This window comes from Schistocerca americana, chromosome 7, assembly GCF_021461395.2.
Source record: "Schistocerca americana isolate TAMUIC-IGC-003095 chromosome 7, iqSchAmer2.1, whole genome shotgun sequence".
NCBI lineage: Eukaryota > Metazoa > Arthropoda > Insecta > Orthoptera > Acrididae > Schistocerca > Schistocerca americana.
In genome coordinates, this window is record NC_060125.1 from 77,055,675 (window position 1) to 77,075,792 (window position 20,118).

Genomic DNA, 20,118 nt, shown 5'->3' on the forward strand with positions numbered 1-20,118 from the left:
GTGGATCACCATAGCAAATATCCTTCAACTTTCCCCACAGGAAGGAATCCAGGGACGCAGACCCGGTGAACGTGCGCGCCATGGTACGGTGCTTCGACGACCAATCCACCTGTCATGAAATATGCTATTCAATACCGCTTCAACCGAACGCGAGCTATGTGCCGGATATCCATCATGTTGGAAGTACATCGCCATTCTGTCATGCAGTGAAACATCTCGTAGTAACATCGGTAGAACATCAAGTAGGAAATCAGCATACATTGCACCATTCAGATTGGCATCGATAAAATGGGGGCCAATTATCATTCCTGCCATAGTGCCGCACCATACATTAACCCGCCAAGATCGCTTATGTGCCACTTGTCGCAGCTATCGTGGATTTTCAGTTGCCTAATAGTGCATATTACGCCGTTTTATGTTACCGCTGTTGGTGTGACGCTTCGTAGCTAAATAGAACGCGTGCAAAAAATCTGTGATCGTCCCGTAATTTTTCTTGTGCCCAGTGGCGGAATTGTACACGACGTTCAAACGTCGCCATGCAATTCCTGGTGTATAGAAATATGGTACGGGTGCAAAAAATCTGTGATCGTCCCGTAATTTCTCTCGTGCCCAGTGGTGGAATTGTACACGACGTTCAAACGTCGCCATGCAATTCCTGGTGTATAGAAATATGGTACGGGTGCAAAAAATCTGTGATCGTCCCGTAATTTCTCTCGTGCCCAGTGGCGGAATTGTACACGACGTTCAAACGTCGCCATGCAATTCCTGGTGTATAGAAATATGGTACGGGTGCAATCGATGTTGTAGCATTCTCAACCCCGACGTTTTTGAGATTCCCGATTCTCGCGCAATTTGTCTGCTACTGATGTGCGGATTAGCCCCGACAGCAGCTAAAACACCTACTTGGGCAACATCATTTGTTGCAGGTCGTGGTTGACGTTTCACATCTGGCTGAACACTTCCTGTTTCCTTAAATAACGTAACTATCCGGCGAACGGTCCGGACACTTGGATGATGTCGTCCAGGATAGCGAACAGCATGCGTAGCACACACCCGCTGGGTATTTTGATCACAATAGCCATACATCAACACGATATTGACCTTTTCCGCAATTGGTAAACGGTCCATTTTAACACGGGTAATGTATCACGAAGCAAATACCGTCCGCACTGGCGGAATGTTACGTGATACACGTTTGCGACTATTACAGCGCCATCTATCACAAAGCGAAAAAAGTGGTCCAACTGAAACATTCACATTTATTTACGTACTACACGAATATGTAATAAAAATGGGGGTTCCTATTTAAAAAAATACAGTTGTTATCCGTTTGACCTATGGCAGCGCCATCTGGTGGGCCAACCATAGCGCCATCTGGTTTTCCCACTTCAAGCTAGACAAGTTTCGTTCTTTGTAGTTTTTTTGTTTGACGCTTATTTCGTGAGGTATTTGTCCCGGTCACGATCAATAGACCACCCTGTATATATTGAACCTTAAATACTAATGAAATGCGAGGCAGCCATTGCAGAGTGTGACAGCACTAACCCAAAAGCCGGATTGTCCAAAGTAATGAACTGTCCTTCATCTTATTATGAATTTACAGAAGAAGAATACAAAACGTGAATAAAATATAAGTACGGTGCCTAGGGAGATCTAAATGGTAAGAAGCTCTACGAGAAAGATAGGAGACATTATTTGGCCGTGAGGGTTAAAAAGATCCGAATGCAAAGGGCGACATGTGCAGGGTCCCCTGCAAAGTAGCATCGACGCGTAGTGAGGGTCGGCTACAGAGCTGGTTGCGTGAGCTGGTAGTTTCGGCGGAACCGGGTCCCTCCCGTGATGTCCCTACGCACGTATGATTTAAAGGTGGCGGAGGCCAGGGCACGCTGCTATCAAAGACGGTGGCAGATTTCCAAGCATGTTTCCACGGACATTCCAAAATCAAAGGGCACAGACAGTGCCTGTGTAAGGTGGAGAGCATGTCTTCGTTAGTTTATTTGCCTCGGCGGTGTGCGTCCGTCTGCAGAACATAGTCCCTAAAACCAACATTACAGGGGAGTCTGCGCTGACCTCTCGCACTGCTTGTTATAAAGTGGAACGGAGTAGACTTCCAGGATTTTAGGTTCCCCAATCTGAAGTGTAGCACTCGAGTACACGGAGAAAAAAGTTTTAGTTCATGGGAGCGTGGCTGCAGAGCCAATTTCAGCTAAACGCCTATTTCTTCTTCGAACGGTCCACGCCATATTGAGACTTTTTTTTTTTTTAATCTCATGTTTGGCGCGTATCGAAATTATTCTCTCCCAGTCATCCAACAGCCCTATACTTCAGCAGTACATCTGTGAGCCCAGAATCCCAAGTTAAATTGGTTTTATTGGTAAAATTTGCGTATCAAGTTTACCAAGTCCAGTAAAATACACGCAATCGACTTGCGATTGCAGTTATTGTATTCGCTATTTCCGCTTTGAGCCGTAGTTGTGTCCGGCTCTTCCAAAAGCGCGCCAGGCGGAGTGCTTTCGCTTCACGTCTAGTGTTTGCGGTGGCGCTTTCGGTTTGGCGCGCTGTTTGAATCTCTACCGCCGTCTGGCGGGAGGTGGAGCAAGTGTAGGGTCGCGTGACGATCGTGGAGTACGTACTGGGCGGTGACCGAGACAGGCGGTGGCGCGAGTGGGCCCTGTTGTTGGGGTCGTCAACTGCTCGCCACGTGCTTTGGCCGACCTCTTGGCTGTCAGGGGCTAAGTCTGCCTTACCCGCATGTACGTGGCTTATGACGCTTAGAAACCGTGGTGCAGGAGATCAGCGTGTGGGACCGTATGTCTCCTTATCGGCCGTTGAAACCACTGGCAGCGGTTGGCTCTGACGAGCAGAAGGAAGTGCAACGTGTGGAGTGTGAGAAGTTGAGTACTGTTTTTATGCAACAGACACATATTAGAAGGTTTTCAAGTTCTAGTAAAGTGTATGAGATTTTTCACCAGTGGTTTTGTTGGGGTCGTCCCTCCACAGTTTTCGTTTGCCTGTCCGCGGGAATGTGTTAATTGCTTCTTAGTCGGGCCGTTTTCATTCACACCTCGATTGGGTGATTTAGGGCCGGTGTCGCGTGTCTCTGTGGTTCAGAGTCCGTGCAGACACCGCCCTTGCTACATCTTCTGGTTTTGGATAACTCGGGAAGTTGGTGGCTTGTAAAGGAAGTTTTGGGGCTGTTCTGCTGTGGCCCGGTGGACCAGCAATAACTATTCCGCCTATTATGATTTGGGTCTCTTTACACGTGTCACTCCCTCACCGAGCTAAGGAAATTTTTTTTTGGGGGGGGGGACTGCCTTTAATGTAAAGGTTTGTGTGCTGGCTTATTCACATTTATCTTGTAACAAATATAAGTTATTTAACCGGCGAGAGACAACTATTTTTGCTTAGTACAAGCTAGCTACTTAAAGTCTTTTTTTTTTTTTTTTTTTTGGAATTGTTCCTTTATTGATACAACAAGTTTAAAATCTTCTTATTGTTAACGTCAAACCTTGCAATATCCTTTACATAGAGCTATTTTTAAAAGAGTTGTTTAACTGTTGTCTTATTTTTAAAATCTTATTATTGGGAAGTCGTTAACGTCATACCTTGCAATCTCCTTTCATAAAGAAAATTTGTCAGCTATTGAAAATTGTTTTTGAATTTTTTTTAAATGCCAGGTTTAAAAATTTATTATTGAAAAAGTGTTTAAAATAAAAAGGTATCTTTAGCAGTGTGTGTTATTTAACCAGCATCTCCTGGCCCCTACGTCCACGATAACGTTTTGGAATAACATGTGTAATTGAGTTGTTGTTTGTGAACCGCCCTAATTGACGGTTCACTCTTCTGTACAAGTCTGTGATTTTATATCAATAGAGTACTTCGATACTCTTTGTGTGGAAGAACTGGACTAAAACGTTTGCTAACGCCTCTTCACGTTTGTGCGTGAAACATATAGGAAATGTCTGACCTTCATATGTTCACTGTTCACTACAATAAGTGACGACAAAATAATTCACCTTTCTCTTCCTTGATCGTGCATTCTTTAATCTGTTCCTGGATCACGTGGGCCTTCGGATCTGTTTTTATTTGTTGTGGGTAATAGGGTGCTACGTGATAATCTCATAGCTTTCCACTGAGTACCTACTATTATTGCCACGTTTTAGCTGTTATTTTTCGCTTTAGCGCGGATTCAGTGCCAATGAGCCATATCGAGGTTGTCTCCTGGATATTGCAATAGTACCATCGTGTACACTTGTGCGTTATTGAATTGAAAGGAAGTGTCGGTTTTGAACGACAGTATGAAGGTGAGAGTCGTGACAGAGTCACTTAAACAGTGTGTGGCTAGTAAACCAGAAATTATTCACGGTCATAACAAAACGAAAGATCGTGCTGATGCCATGGAAGAAAAGTAACACGGTTACATGACGGAATATTACATCAGACGGGATCTCTGAGACACTGTTATTCATACTCTCGCCATCAGTCCACCGAGACTCCAAGGGATACCTGATCCTTCACAGTCTTCGACTACTACGTCCGGAAGAAAGTGTCGTTCTTCTTGTCCAGCAAAGGAGAACAAGAAGCCTTCGCAGTGGTAATGTCATCTCTTGTGAAGCTCCGTGTCGCGAATATGTAGGCACCAGTGTTTCACTGACGGATGTTACTCGTTCACCCAATCGTAAGAACAATCTATCAAGGGTATTTGTTCTTCTTGCTTTTTTTTAATTTCAAGAAATTATGTGCATTTTGGCTGTAGTCATGATAACAATCTCAACATAGATCGTCAGTAATAATACACCCGTATACTTGTTCTCATTTCCATGCCCAAAAATGGTGAAAATAAAGTGAAATCTCTGGTGCGTCCCGTGAGTCAGGATATCCTGTGTACCAGGTGTAGAAGTATGAAATCGGAATTTCCTATAGATGATGCTAGCCGTCAGTGTAGGGCCAGTGAGACCGCATCTGCAGCGCCACCTGCTTCCTGTAACGGCTGACGACGAATGTCAACACAAGTTAAACACATCGGTATCTGTTTCAAAACCGTAAACATGTTGAGTTCTGTGCCTACGAACTACGATTTGTGGACAGCAATGATTTTCTGTTATCATTTGAAGGAAACTGCTGAAGAATGGCATCGAATGCTTGTCGAAGATTTCGGCGAACATGCTCTTGGGAAAATACAGTGTTTCGAGTAGTTCAAAAAATTCAAAAGTCGTCATTTTGACATGAGAAACAACGAGCGCGAGAAACCACCAAAAAAGTTTGAATACTACGAATTGCAGGCCTGAAGATGATAAACTCAACAGGAACTCACGGAACAATTGAATGTGACGCAGAAAGCCGTTTCTCTTCGGTTGAAAGCTATGGCAAAGGTGAAGGCAGTGGGAAAACGTGTTCCACATGAACTGAATGAAAGACAGAAAGCAAATCGAACGACCACTTGTGAACTGCCCGCATCTCGTGGTCGTGCGGTAGCGTTCTCGCTTCCCACGCCCGGGTTCCCGGGTTCGATTCCCGGCGGGGTCAGGGATTTTCTCTGCCTCGTGATGCCTGGGTGTTGTGTGCTGTCCTTAGGTTAGTTAGGTTTAAGTAGTTCTAAGTTCTAGGGGACTGATGACCATCGATGTTAAGTCCCATAGTGCTCAGAGCCATTTGAACCCAACCACTTGTGAAATCCTGCTCACCAGATACAAAAGAAAGTCGTTTCTCCATCGAATAGTGACAGGTGAGGAAAAACGAATATATTTTGAGAATCTTAAGCGTCGTGAATCCAGGCAAACCATCGATATCCACTGCAAAACCAAACTGCTTTGGAAAGAAGACAATGCTCTGAGCTTGATGGGATCAGAAGGCTGTCATCTATTATGAGCGTCTAAAACCTGATGAAACCGTTAACACTGATCCCTACCAACAGCAAATGATCGATTTTAATCGAGCACTACGTGAAAAACGACCGGAATATGGGAAAAGGGAACACAAAGTCATATTGCTCCATGATAACACCCCATCACACACAGCAAAACAGGTCAGGGAAACGATCGAGGCGTTGAGATGGGAAATACTAGGGCATGTGGCTTACTCTCCAGACTTGGCTATCTCCGATTATCATCTGTTTGCATCACTGGGACACGTTCTCGCTGAACAACGATTCAGTTCGTATCAAAATGTACGAAAATTGCTCGCTGATTGGTTCGCTTCAAAAGAAGAACTGATTTCTTGACGTGGCATTCATAGCCTGGGAGAAACGTATAAATAGCAATGGAGAATATTTTGAATAAAATATTGGTTATCAGTTTACAGGTTCAAGCAACGGACGTGTAATTATTGCAACCAAATTCCGGTTGCATACTTCTACAAGTAGTATGTATATATACACCACGACCAGTTACGAGTTAAGTTGTACAGATTGCACTTGCATCAGGCTTGGACTTCCTCATTGCAACCTCACGCTACACAACCATTTAGTTTAAACTTCCCGAGCAGACATTAGATTACGAAGGCCTGGTACGGTCTGGAGTGTAGCATATTGGTGTTGTGTAGCTGTTCGTCTCACTGGCGTGGCCGGTGCCTCTGGAGAACGAGAACGTGGTGGCTTCGCTGGGCTTAACGGCCGACTACGACCTGCCCACCAACGCCAGTCAGCTCTACGAGCCGTACACCGTGGGCCGCGCGTCCAGGGCGGCGGCTGCGAGGGGCCGCGGCTTCGGACGTCTCGCCGTGTACAACGCGATAGAAAAGTATTTCACCAGGTAACGAACTACACCTGCTGCCAGGTGAACGCAGACTGTCTACATCATCAGATCTGACGCAACACCATCGAGTTGCCGACATCTGTTGTTTCCGAGATACGCTTCACAAATACATTAGTACAAAAAGTTGTGGACAAATTTCATTTTAGAAGAAATCTTTCCTATTATGGCATCCGCAGAAACTGGGTTGTTAATTTGTATATGGCAAGAAATTTGTTCCACAAAATCGTCGTTTTCGCTTTTTTAGTGCAGTTCGACACATATCTCGCAAAGACTTCTTCCTACCCCTTCTCTCTGTCCACTCATAATTACCTCCGTCTCTCTGTCCATCTCATCCTCCCGCCTCTACCTGTCGATTTCCTCTTCCCCACTCTCTTTGGCGTTTCATCTCTTCCTTTCCCTCCCTTTATCCATCTCCTCTGCCCCCTCTCTCTGACTATATCCTCGTCCCCTTCCTTGTGTCCTCATCCCCACTCTCTGATCATCTCCTCTACCCCTTTCTGCTTTTCCACCAGCCCACTTCCCCGTTACAGCTTCCATCTACTCTCTGAATCTCTCCCTCCTCCACCCTCTCTGTCTGTCCCCCTCTCCCTGCCCATCTCCTCTGTCCCTTTCTCTATGTGCAGCTAATCCCACCCACAGTCTCTCTCTCTCTCTCTCTCCCTTCCTGCTCACTTCCTACTCATTCGTACCCTTCTGCCCCCGTCTCTGTCCATCCCTTCCATTATCCATGTCAACCTTCCCCCAGCTGTGCCCATCTGCACTTGTAGCCCCTGTAAACCAGGTCTATATAGCAAGCCGATACTACTCCTGCACCACACCTCTCGACAGCCTACACATCAGGGGCTCCAAAACCAATTTTCGCTCCAGATGTATAGGCTACCAAAACATTTTTCTGCCCCTGATGGGTAGGCTACCCTGCAAAGCAGGTCAGTAAAACAGGCTGATACTATTTCCATCCAACATTCCTGCCCACTCAGCAGTGGCTAAAAAAAGCATGTGTTTGCCTGTATCTGTGCTCCTGTTGGGGCTATGATGCTTCTGTGCCAAATTTGGTTGAAAGCAACCAAGGGGTTGTGGAGGTTATCCTGGACATATATACTGTATATCTATCATATACAGCCCAAATTAAGTACCCAAACCACAACTTAGCTGACACTGAACTATGTTTTATGACTTCTCAAAATTCAGTTAACGCCCTCCTTAGAAAATAAAAAAAGGAAGATCTTGAGTTCACATCCTGTCGGCAATGTGGCCATTAGAGACAGAGCACAAGCTCAAATTATCAAAGGATGGTAAAGAAAGTTGTACATGCCCTTTTCAAAGGAACCACCTCAGCAGCTGCCCAGAGCAGTTTATGGAAATCACAGAAAACCTAAATCTTGATTTCTGGATGTGGATTTCAACTGTCATACTCCCGAATGCAAGTCCAATGTGCTAACCACTGCTTCACCTCACTCAGTGCTTTGAAAATAGATGTTTTGGCAACTGTTACTTATCTTCCTTTAACGAATCCTCAAAACTGAGTTCACACTTTACGTACGCATAGGTTTTATTGCCACTGATTTCTTAGTTTTATGAGTTCTCAAAATTAAGTTGACACCTCAGCTAGGCACAGATTTTACTGCAACTGACCTGAATTTCATTTAATGAGTTCTCAAAAGTGAGTTGACTCCTTACTTAGGCATACGTTTTATTGCAAATGACACTAAATTTTGTTTTATCAGTTCTCCGAATTGCGCTAATGCTTCTTCGGCCATAGGTTTTACTGCAACTGACCCTGGACTTTATTCTACAAGTTCTAAGTTTTAATGTGATGATGGAGAATCCGGAACATAATAATAAAAAAATATATATATTAATCGATCTAGATGGCTTTCATCGGAAAAAATTGTAGTGACTGCCGACTCGTTTACGGAATTTCTCTCCTTTATTAATAACTCACGGAAAGTTAGTTTGGTTGCCAAGTCCGAGAATCACTTGAATGACATCTCAAACAATATAATACTAACATTTTTTTAAAAAAAAATGGGTCTATGATACTTTTTCGAACTAGAATAGCAAATCTTTATGAGACAAATTCATTGCTGATCTGACAAGAAACTATGGGAAAATCTTGCGATGTTGTTGTAGCCATTTCAATATTGTGTCGCCCAGACGTTGCGCCGTTTTGCACAATGGGATTAGACTTACAGTTAGTGCGCCACTTCAACGGCTGCAACAACGGCGTACTGCCACGTGACCGTTTTCTCAAGAGTGAGGTTGCTGCATGTAGAAGAAACTACGTAACGTGGGTGTACTATCCCCCAATAAAAGTAGAGAAGTCATAAATTAATGGGTGCGTGTGTGGCGGGAATTACGCTCGGATATCGTTCTGACACTTATAAATTTGGCTTTCTATGGTTTACCTTACTATTTCTGACCAATCCCCACATAGTGCCAATTTCTCTTCTCTCCGAGATCTTAAATTACAACCACATAAATGCATTCAGATATGATTTCTAGTTAACAATATCTTAATGAGGTTTTTGTATCAGTATACAACCTATGAAGACAATTTTTCTCTCCACACTGACTATCTCATCGCCAACAATCGCCACATAATTTCAGTCAAGAAGAAACTGAAGTACTTAATACTATTTCCTGCCGGCGGCAGACTACGGGTGTGTCATCGAACGAGCTGCAGAACATTTGTAATTATCATCTATTGCTTATCCTGACTGTATATCCCCGTAATACGCCAGGTAGAAGTTAGACTTCATTTCGGATGGCCCTAACGAACTACTCAAGTTGCCTTATTCTGTATATCCATATATGTTCCGAGTCTGGCCTATCTGTCAACGAATAATCGCCACATACGGATAACAGCTATTCAGCGATAGTGATGATCTTACATACAGGCTACGTACACCAGGTAGACAGGAGGAAAGGTAGCCTCTGTGTCAGTGTTTTGCGTATGTAAAATATTATAACGTAAATATAGTACATAAAGTTTCCACTTACAGAAGGCACAGTGAAAAAATAAATTATACTGTACATTTTAGTCCACTCACACTGCTTCTTCACTCTTTCCTTGTTCATTCAATTTAGTCCACACAGTCTGTTGTTCGCATTCCGAAATTTCTCTGTAATATAATTTTTTTATTATACGAGCATTGGAGTATTTTTGTGTGTATTTCTCTCATTACTTTATTAAGCAATTAGCCATAAACCGCTTTAATTACAACTGATCGTTACAAGCTAATTTAATAAACTCACTTTGCTCCAAATTCTTTATCCGAAAGTTGCTTTGAACAGTTAAACAGAGAACCAACTAGCGAGTGGAATGTCTTGATTCTCCTGGTTATAAACAGGACCAAACATATGGAATCACATAATCTAGTCAGTGAACATAAGACCGTTATGGCGTCGCTAACACTGAGTGTTAGTAGGGACGCTAAATAAGATGGAAAGATGTTTCTGCTTAGTAAGTGCTATAAAAAGCAATGTTCAGATTGCCTAAGCCGTTAACATGATAGATTCAGCTCTCAGCTTTGTAAATACTAAGTGTAAGTGAACCAAGTTCAAGAGTGTTGTACAATAGGCTTTGGATAGGTGTCTGCTGAAGAAGGTTGTGAGAGATGGAAAACATCTGACGTGCTTCAACAGCTGCTCGGAAACGAAAAAGGACTGCACGAACGAATGCAGAAAGACCCTAAGGAAAGTAGATTAGTGTCAACCGATTTTACACATAATCCTAAGGCATTTTGGTCTTACGTTATGCAAGTATGAGGATCAAAACAATCTATCCAGTCACTCACTGATCACACAGCCGCTGTGGCGGAGAATGATACAGTGATAGCACAGCAGGAGATCGTAACACGGCTCCTCCTCGCACTAACAACAAAACAGCAGATATTGTGACAAATGACCGCTGGATATAAATTCAACTAAAGTCGCTCAACAGAGGAATACGTGACTGTACGTAATGCGATAACTACACGAGTCTACGCCGAGTATGAAAAAGATGTTGCCCCTCTTCCAGCACCAATTTAATGTGGGTGTCTGGAGGAACGAAGCGTTTCAAGTGCCTGGAAAAATGCATAGTTCATTTCCGTTGTCAACAAGGGTTGTCGAAAAGATGCATGCAGTTATATATCGCTGACGGCAATCTCTTGTAAAATTTTGAAACATATTTTATAACATTTGAGGAGCCCGAAAACTCTGTAGGAATCAACATGTATTGTTGTGGAACTCTGTTCTCTCTGTTCGCCCACAAGACCCAGAAGATAGCAGATTCCAGCGCCGAAGTTGATGCTGTTTTCCTTGACTTCCGAAGGTGTTAGATTCCATTACGTTTTCTCATCTTATGAACAAAATATGAACGTGCTAATTTTGATTATCAGCTTTGTCATTTGATTGAAGAGACCAAAAAGTAGAACAGAGATATCATTCCTAGGGAAGAGAAAAGTTATGAAGCGAAAATAGCTTCAAGTGTACCAAAAGGGATTTTATACGACCGTAACTATTCGCAGAGCGTCTCTGGAAGAATCGTCACTCTTCAGGAGTATGGCAAGAACGATCATCCGAAGCAAAAATGTCTAGTACACATGGGCTGTAAAATGCATACTTTAACAGCCATGAGCGAATCTTCATCTTCGATGCAGAAAAACAAATATCTTCCACTGCAAGCTATTTGCTTTCCATATTTTGAGAGACGGCCGTAGGGAACAAAACATGAAAAAAATGTCCAGTAAACACGGGCTGTAAATTGCATATCTTAGAGCTGTGAGCACTTGTTCATCTTCGCTACTGTGAAACACCTCTCTTCTACTGCACAAGTGCTCATGGCTCTTAAGGTATGCATTTTACGGAACCCATGTTTGCTAGAATTTTTTTTCTTGTTTTGGTCCATAGTACCTCCTCCCAAAACAAGGAAAGAAAAGCGCTTGCAGTAAAAGAGATTTGTTTCACGATACTGAAGGTGAAGGGCTCACGGCACACACGTCTTAGAGCCCATCTTTGCTAGACTTTTTTTTGCTTTGAATGATCATTCCTGTCATATTCCTGAATATTGACCTTTCCTCCTGGAATACCCTGTACATGTCAATGATCTCCTGGGTAATGTCTTAAGATCTATGTGCTCGTTCGCTGATGGTGCAGTTGTGTACACAGAAGTTGCAAAGCTAGAAAATCGTAGTAAAGACCCGCAAAGGATCGACGCTTGGTGCAGGGATTGACGTCTGACCCTAAACGTGAACAAAAGTATTGTGCTTAAATAGCTGGACAGACTTTTTATTGTATGAGTACATCACTGCTGAATAGCCACTGAAAGCAGCAACAGACAGTACTTATCTGGGAATATACGTACGGTCAGATGTTATGGGGACGGACCGCTCCATACTCTATACTAATCGCAGTGAAAGCAGATGCCGGACTAAGATCTATCGGAAGAATCATCAAGCAAGTGTAATCCACGTCCAGGAAGGGGGTAACTTGCAGATACTTTAATTTTAGTCTGGTATCCATACCAATTAGTATTTATAAAGAAGGGGAGAGCTTTGAGTCACGTGATCGTCTAGTTAGCCCGTCACGCAGATGCTCACCCAATTGCGGTGGCAGACGCTACATGGGAGGCGTAGCGCATCACGGGTGTTCTCGAAGAGTCAACCAATGCATTTCGCCCTCCTACATATATCTCGTGAAAAGATCATGAAGGTACATTTAGAGAGATTGTAATAGTAGTTATTCCAGTCCACGTTTCACCACTGGAACAGGGAATGATGGCGAAAGTGACAGCGCCACAGAAAGGACCCTCTGCCGTAAATCGTACAGTGGTTTCCGGGACGTACAAGTAGAGGCGGATGCAGTTGTAGACAGAGATGTATATCCGTTCACCGAATACATACCTTTAAAATAGTTAAGTCACTAGCTCTATGCTAAACTCCACACTCCTATTATCTCTGCATTGCTAGACATGCATATGATTAGGATACACGGTGTTGAAAACTTGGTATGGAAAGTGACAATGTAGTAAATTCTTTTATTCTGTTTGAAGGAGACTACGTAACAAGTAATACCAATGGTAGCCAGACCAATATCTGTCCTCGCATACAACACGGAATCCTCGCTCGAAATGGCTGCGAAGTTCAGAAGCTTTTGACGAAAGTAAAACCTAAAATGTTAGAGAAAGGATGTACTGCATCACTTAGTACTATTATCATATCATATCGTTCCTAATTTACGTAACAGCTTATAAAAATGGGTCTGGAGTTACAACAAACGTGATTAAAATCTCATGCAAATATACTTAACCATCCACTTAACGTTTCTTCATAATTGAAGTCCGGCATTTGAACTTAATGAAGAAAATACTAAGGTTTGCCGCAATTGCTATGTAGCTACGAGAAGTAGCCAATACTCAAACTTCTTCCTCCCGAGTGAGCTATCATCACAAAGCTGTTTCACAGAATATTGGTAAAACAATGTTCCAAATATAGCGACAGATTTGTTAATTCTCAACTCATTAAGATTTTTGCAGCCATTACTGGGATGAGTAGTCTTAGAAATTCTGCCCGCCTTCGATAATGTAGATTCAAGTGACAGATATGACACAGAAAATACTTATATTCTCGGTTTAAATGTGAACCGACAGTTGTTCCTAAAGGAGAATAAATTTCGTGGTTGCTTTGTTCCTTCAGTAGCTTGACCGAGCGAGGTTATGAATTAATTATGACACTAAACTACACTTCGGGAAGAGGGAAGTCTGAATCCAACTAACCTTTCTTAGATTTCATGCATTTTCCGTAAAATGCATCTGGAGATTGCCATGCTCCTTACGCTACTGGGTGGCATTTTTCAATCTGAGCTCCCCACTCATGTCTAACGAACTCGATGTCGATACAATACCAAAAGCTCTCCTTCCTATCTTTCTTCGGTGAGTTGTTTCGATCCATTGGTAGTTTCCATTTAAAAGTGCTAACCATTCTTCATTTAAATGGATAATAACGTCATTTATGTAATGAATAATATTTATGCCCTAGGTATGGTTTCGAGGGACGTGATTGCCTACAGCGAACTATATGTGAAGTGGCAACAACGTCGGTTCGACACAACGGTTTGGTCGGCGATCTTCTACACATTATATTCACGTGAGTATCTCTGATAGACAGCTGACAGGAAATGCGCCCGATGTAGAGACGTCCTGCATCTTGTCTATATCTATAGGTCTATGGGATGCCAATAGCAGCAGGTATTCTCTTCTTTTGCTTGTTCCTTTGTCCTGCAGTTTTCACAGGGTCGGCATGGTTAATTGAAGGGGTGGTCGGATGCCCTTCCTGCCGCCACCCTGTACCCCCAGGACAGAATCAGTATACCCCAGCTGCCTGCGTCTACTGTAAACCATGAAAGAGTGCGAACGTATTTCAAATGTCTGTGAGTCGTGTAACGGAGGAGGGACGTTGGGACCAGCCCGGTATTCACCTAGTGGGATGAGGAAAACCGCCTAAAAACCAAATCCAGGATGGCTGGCACACCGACCCTCGTCATTAATCCGCCAGGCGGATTCGATCCGGAGCCGGGGCGCCTACCCAAGTCCAGGAAGCAGCGCATTAGCGCTCTCGGCTAACCTGGCGGGTCCGATGCCAATAGCCGCAGATATAAGTGCAGATATCTGCAATAACACATACATTTCGGGTAAAAGTTAAAGGACGGTGTCAATACTACGATTTTCGTTTCTTTTTGCGTTGCAGACGTTCGGTAGTAATTATTGTTTACGCAGTTACTATTACATACACTCCTGGAAATGGAAAACAGAACACATTGACACCGGTGTGTCAGACCCACCATACTTGCTCCGGACACTGCGAGAGGGCTGTACAAGCAATGATCACACGCACGGCACAGCGGACACACCAGGAACCGCGGTGTTGGCCGTCGAATGGCGCTAGCTGCGCAGCATTTGTGCACCGCCGCCGTCAGTGTTAGCCAGTTTGCCGTGGCATACGGAGCTCCATCGCAGTCTTTAACACTGGTAGCATGCCGCGACAGCGTGGACGTGAACCGTATGTGCAGTTGACGGACTTTGAGCGAGGGCGTATAGTGGGCATGCGGGAGGCCGGGTGGACGTACCGCCGAATTGCTCAACACGTGGGGCGTGAGGTCTCCACAGTACATCGATGTTGTCGCCAGTGGTCGGCGGAAGGTGCACGTGCCCGTCGACCTGGGACCGGACCGCAGCGACGCACGGATGCACGCCAAGACCGTAGGATCCTACGCAGTGCCGTAGGGGACCGCACCGCCACTTCCCAGCAAATTAGGGACACTGTTGCTCCTGGGGTATCGGCGAGGACCATTCGCAACCGTCTCCATGAAGCTGGGCTACGGTCCCGCACACCGTTAGGCCGCCTTCCGCTCACGCCCCAACATCGTGCAGCCCGCCTCCAGTGGTGTCGCGACAGGCGTGAATGGAGGGACGAATGGAGACGTGTCGTCTTCAGCGATGAGAGTCGCTTCTGCCTTGGTGCCAATGATGGTCGTATGCGTGTTTGGCGCCGTGCAGGTGAGCGCCACAATCAGGACTGCATACGACCGAGGCACACAGGGCCGACACCCGGCATCATGGTGTGTGGAGCGATCTCCTACACTGGCCGTACACCACTGGTGATCGTCGAGGGGACACTGAATAGTGCACGGTACATCCAAACCGTCATCGAACCCATCGTTCTACCATTCCTAGACCGGCAAGGGAACTTGCTGTTCCAACAGGACTATGCCCGTCCGCATGTATCCCGTGCCACCCAACGTGCTCTAGAAGGTGTAAGTCAACTACCCTGGCCAGCAAGATCTCCGGATCTGTCCCCCATTGAGCATGTTTGGGACTGGATGAAGCGTCGTCTCACGCGGTCTGCACGTCCAGCACGAACGCTGGTCCAACTGAGGCGCCAGGTGGAAATGGCATGGCAAGCCGTTCCACAGGACTACATCCAGCATCTCTACGATCGTCTCCATGGGAGAATAGCAGCCTGCATTGCTGCGAAAGGTGGATATACACTGTACTAGTGCCGACATTGTGCATGCTCTGTTGCCTGTGTCTATGTGCCTGTGGTTCTGTCAGTGTGATCATGTGATGTATCTGACCCCAGGAATGTGTCAATAAAGTTTCCCCTTCCTGGGACAATGGATTCACGGTGTTCTTATTTCAATTTCCAGGAGTGTATTTGAGACATAGTAGCTCGAAAGAAAAGTATTCTTGACTCGGTAGAAGCGTTGTTGACATCTACAGGGTGAGTTTTCTGGTTTCCCGAAGTACTGCAAGTTCATCCTTTTCCCATCGTAGGAGAACTTAGAAATTTCTCTTCAAAACCCGATTGCTCATTACTGAACGATGGGATAAGTTTGTTTATCTCCAAATTTTCGGGACGATTCTGCAGTTTTCTGTGCATCGTCAAGTTGACCCTTTGTTTAAAATTTCGTTACCTTACGTCTTCCAATTCTGTAATACTGTTGGAAGCTATTCAACCATCCAGTGCTTTTCTTGAAATGACTGCAACCTGTGTCGCGCGCAATTTGATGTGCAGAACGTCGTAGATCACTATCATGCACGTCCTGTAAATTGTATCGAACATCCTTGAAAAGCGCAAACACCGGTTTTTGTAATAGGTGTGCCTCGTCCTCTCCTGAATACGGTTTTTATTATGCGCTAAACGGTCATACTGCTGCGGAGCTCTACGCAGTTTTTTCATAGTTGTTTTTTTACCATGCTACGGCTGATCTTCCACGTGCTTCATTATGTTTAGTACCCGCTCCCTGAACAACGATTTTGCCTTACCGCCTTTTACTGGGGACCAGATTTGTGGCTTCCTGTCTGACAAGGATGATGAACTACGTGGCTCGACAACTGTTTCAATATCACTTTCACCTGTTACGCACTTATCGTCATCATTGTACTCTACATGTACATTGTCTGCACAGTCGACACCACGCATTCCACTGACTCATCTTCAGTAAACGCTAATAATTCATCTGCTACTTCTTTCTCACTGTGTGAAATTCCTTGGGTTGCACTCTGACGAAATGTCAAATTCGTAACTGTTGTTGTAGATGTAATGTAATGTTTGCTTTTCTTATCGTTACCTGTGTTCTGCTAAAACACTTCTATGATTGTACCACTGTTGTGAGTTACTTGTCGACTAAGCAGTTCAACCACTCTCCGTCGCCTCATGGTGTGCTCACAATTGGATATCTACAGTCGAGCCCGTGTTGTCATTAGCAGCCAGTCCTGTGGTAGCATGGTAGGCAATATGTGGGGCATCAAATGCCATAAATATCACTGGCCTTTTGTGAACTGGCACTCTCGGAGTTCCTTGTGAGTCATCCTGTTACGTTTGATTCATTCATTTTCGTTTACGTCAACAGAAGTTACCTTAAGCTGCCACACAGTGACGCGATGACATTTCTAGAACATTTATCCACTGGAATCTTCGCTCCATAGTATAACTCTCAATTGTGTATCGCATACGAGGCAGAGTATATAATTTTTCGTATAAAATCAGTGAATTTGTCGTTCTGTGCTTTCACATGTACACACTGCAACGCATAGCACATTGAGAACTGTAACACGTTAATATACAGTAAAATTGTGATATACTAACGTAAATTTGATAAGCGTATTATACGACAAACACTTAACAGTATGCAAGATGTGAGGACTTGATTTCACTTCCTAATGTTGAAAAATAAAGCAAAAATATTTTACAGAATCTGTCTCAGTAAATATAACAGAAAGTTGTAATTAAGAGAATTTGTCAAAAATGTAGCAGACTACGTTACATTAAAATGTGGTCTCTTTGTCTAATCTAAATTATGAGATCCGACTTCGGCAAACGAGAATTCAGAGCAGGTGCTAGCCTACTGACAGAGCTCCAGCGTCCCTATGGCTTAAAGTTGTGTATAACACTTTAATATCTCCGGATGTGTGTAAACAGCTTGCGCTTGCGGACATAAGTTATGTTTACAATCCACACAATAGTCAGTCATAAGTATTATTTTAAAAAGTTTGTTTAACTCAAAGCATTACTGGTTTGGGATTTATTACAAATCTATGTTCATATGGTCCCCATAGCTTTCCTTCCTTTCCTGTAAGCGCCTCATTTTGTGTTCGTTAGTGCACAACACCACGTTGCTTTCAATAACATTAATACCTGAAGGTGAGCAGAGGACAGACATAAGTTATGTTTACAATCCACACAATAGTCAGTCATAAGTATTATTTTAAAAAGTTTGTTTAACTCAAAGCATTACTGGTTTGGGATTTATTACAAATCTATGTTCATAAGGTCCCCATAGCTTTCCTTCCTTTCCCGTAAGCGCCTCATTTTGTGTTCGTTAGTGCACAACACCACGTTGCTTTCAATAACATTAATACCTGAAGGTGAGCAGAGAACACAAAATAAAAAAAAATTATCAGCAGCTATTGGCTTTTTCAAATACATGTGACCTGTGGAGCAGCACTTGCACAAAAATCCGCTGATGAGATTAAGTATTATGACCACCAGCTTCATGGTGTGTTTCTGTATGTTCATCTTTTCAAAGATGGTCGCGGAACTCGGCTGTTCAGTACAGAATGTCAAATCAAACACCTTCCAGCCGTCTAAATTCCAAACTGTTATTTTATTGGGCTACCAGTTCCAGGCCCCCTGACCGACTTGTAGGAAGATTCCAACCTCGGTTGCGGTCTAAATAGGGGCCGGCATTCAAAAACTAGTATCTGTAGATTCCTGCTCGAAACAGCGACCACGTCTGACCACCATAAGGGAGGATCACTGAATTGTCCATGAAGCATAGTGTAACCCTTCCACATCTCCACCTGCCATCGGATAACAAGTAATGGATTCCATGCAACATTCCGCGTCATCCTACGACATTGGTCAGAGACTAGAAGCAACTGGACTAGGGAATTATACACATAGACTTTTTGTAAGCCTGCTGCGGTTGAACTGCTGCCATGTCTGGCAAGCGTAGCTGTGAATGGCGCCGCGTTGGGTTCAGGATGAACTGCATATCTGCACTGCCTCGGACGACCATCAACGGCGCGTAAGATGGTGACCTGGGAATAGATCCGACTCTTCAAGTGTTTTGGAGAGGAACAGTGATATTATTCCTGGCGTCATGAGATAAGAAACAGTTGGGAACGACTTGAAGTCAGGGCTGGTACAGACTGACGGATCTCTGACGGCACAAGTGTCCATCACGAACATCCTGCCACCTGATTTGTTACATCTCATGCGACAGTAACATGGCGCCATTTTTTAACAGGACAGTTCTCGTCCACACATGACACGTGTCTCTCCGTCGTGTTGAGATACTCCCGTGACCAGTAAGATTGCCAAGATTCTCTCGAAGAGAACATGTGTGGGACCAGTTATCTCGTCAACACTGTTTCTGAGCTATAATATACACGATACCGAAGACCAGTTACAATGGTTGCGAGGTAGCTTGGCTCAGGAGAGGACGTAACGGCTTTATGACGTGCTTCCCAACCGTATCAGAGTATGCACCCAGGCCAGAGAGAAGCAATGTCAGATAAGGGGGCGCATAGTGCCATGCTTTATAAATTTGCCTCGGTATTGTTTTCACTGAAATAACATCACATGCTTTCTCAACCCGTGACATTTCATTTTGTTTTCTTCTTCCCCTCTGGGCACCTGACGTTTTTTGACAGGCAGCGTACTTTCCTTCCTTGTCGTGTGGCCACAGTGCCAACAGGTAGCATCCAGTCTCGCTTTGGGCAGGGTCATAATGCTTGGAGTCATCAGTGTAGTTTCAGTCTATCACGGTCTCTCAGCTTTTTATGAACGATTGTCAGGAACAGTCCAAGTGCCAGCTCTGGTGTTCCATTTACTGTTGTAGTAAGCTACTGTAAAGTAGCAATCAAAGATTAGTGAAAGTCTTTCAGTACTCGGTAGTACTCGGTAGTGAAGCCAATTTATAAAAAGGGAGACAGGGATAATGTTGACAATTTTAGACCTATTTCTATGCTATCGGTGTTTGCTAAAGTTATCGAGAAGGTTGTATATACAAGGTTACTGGAGCATTTAAATTCACATAATTTGCTGTCAAATGTTCAGTTTGGTTTTAGAAATGGTTTAACAACTGAAAATGCTATATTCTCTTTTGTCTGTGAGGTTTTGGACGAATTAAATAAAAGGTTGCGAACGCTAAGTGTTTTCTTTGATTTAACGAAGGCTTTTGACTGTGTTGAGCACAAATTATTACTGCAGAAGTTGGACCATTATGGAGTAAGGGGAGTAGCTTACAATTGGTTAGCCTCTTACTTTAAGAACAGAAAGCAGAAGGTAATTCTCCGCAATATTGAGAGTGGTAGTGATGT

General features: G+C 44.0%; 1 protein-coding gene across 1 annotated transcript in view; it reads left to right on the forward strand.

The window, feature by feature from the left end:
- The window catches only part of LOC124622725, a 109,659-nt gene that overhangs the window by 8,045 nt on the left and 81,496 nt on the right, over positions 1-20,118 (forward strand). Inside the window, exons 2-3 of the mRNA XM_047148516.1 lie at positions 6,541-6,749; positions 13,772-13,879. Of these exons, the coding sequence (XP_047004472.1) occupies positions 6,541-6,749; positions 13,772-13,879 (317 nt within the window). The remainder of the gene's footprint in view (positions 1-6,540; positions 6,750-13,771; positions 13,880-20,118) is intronic.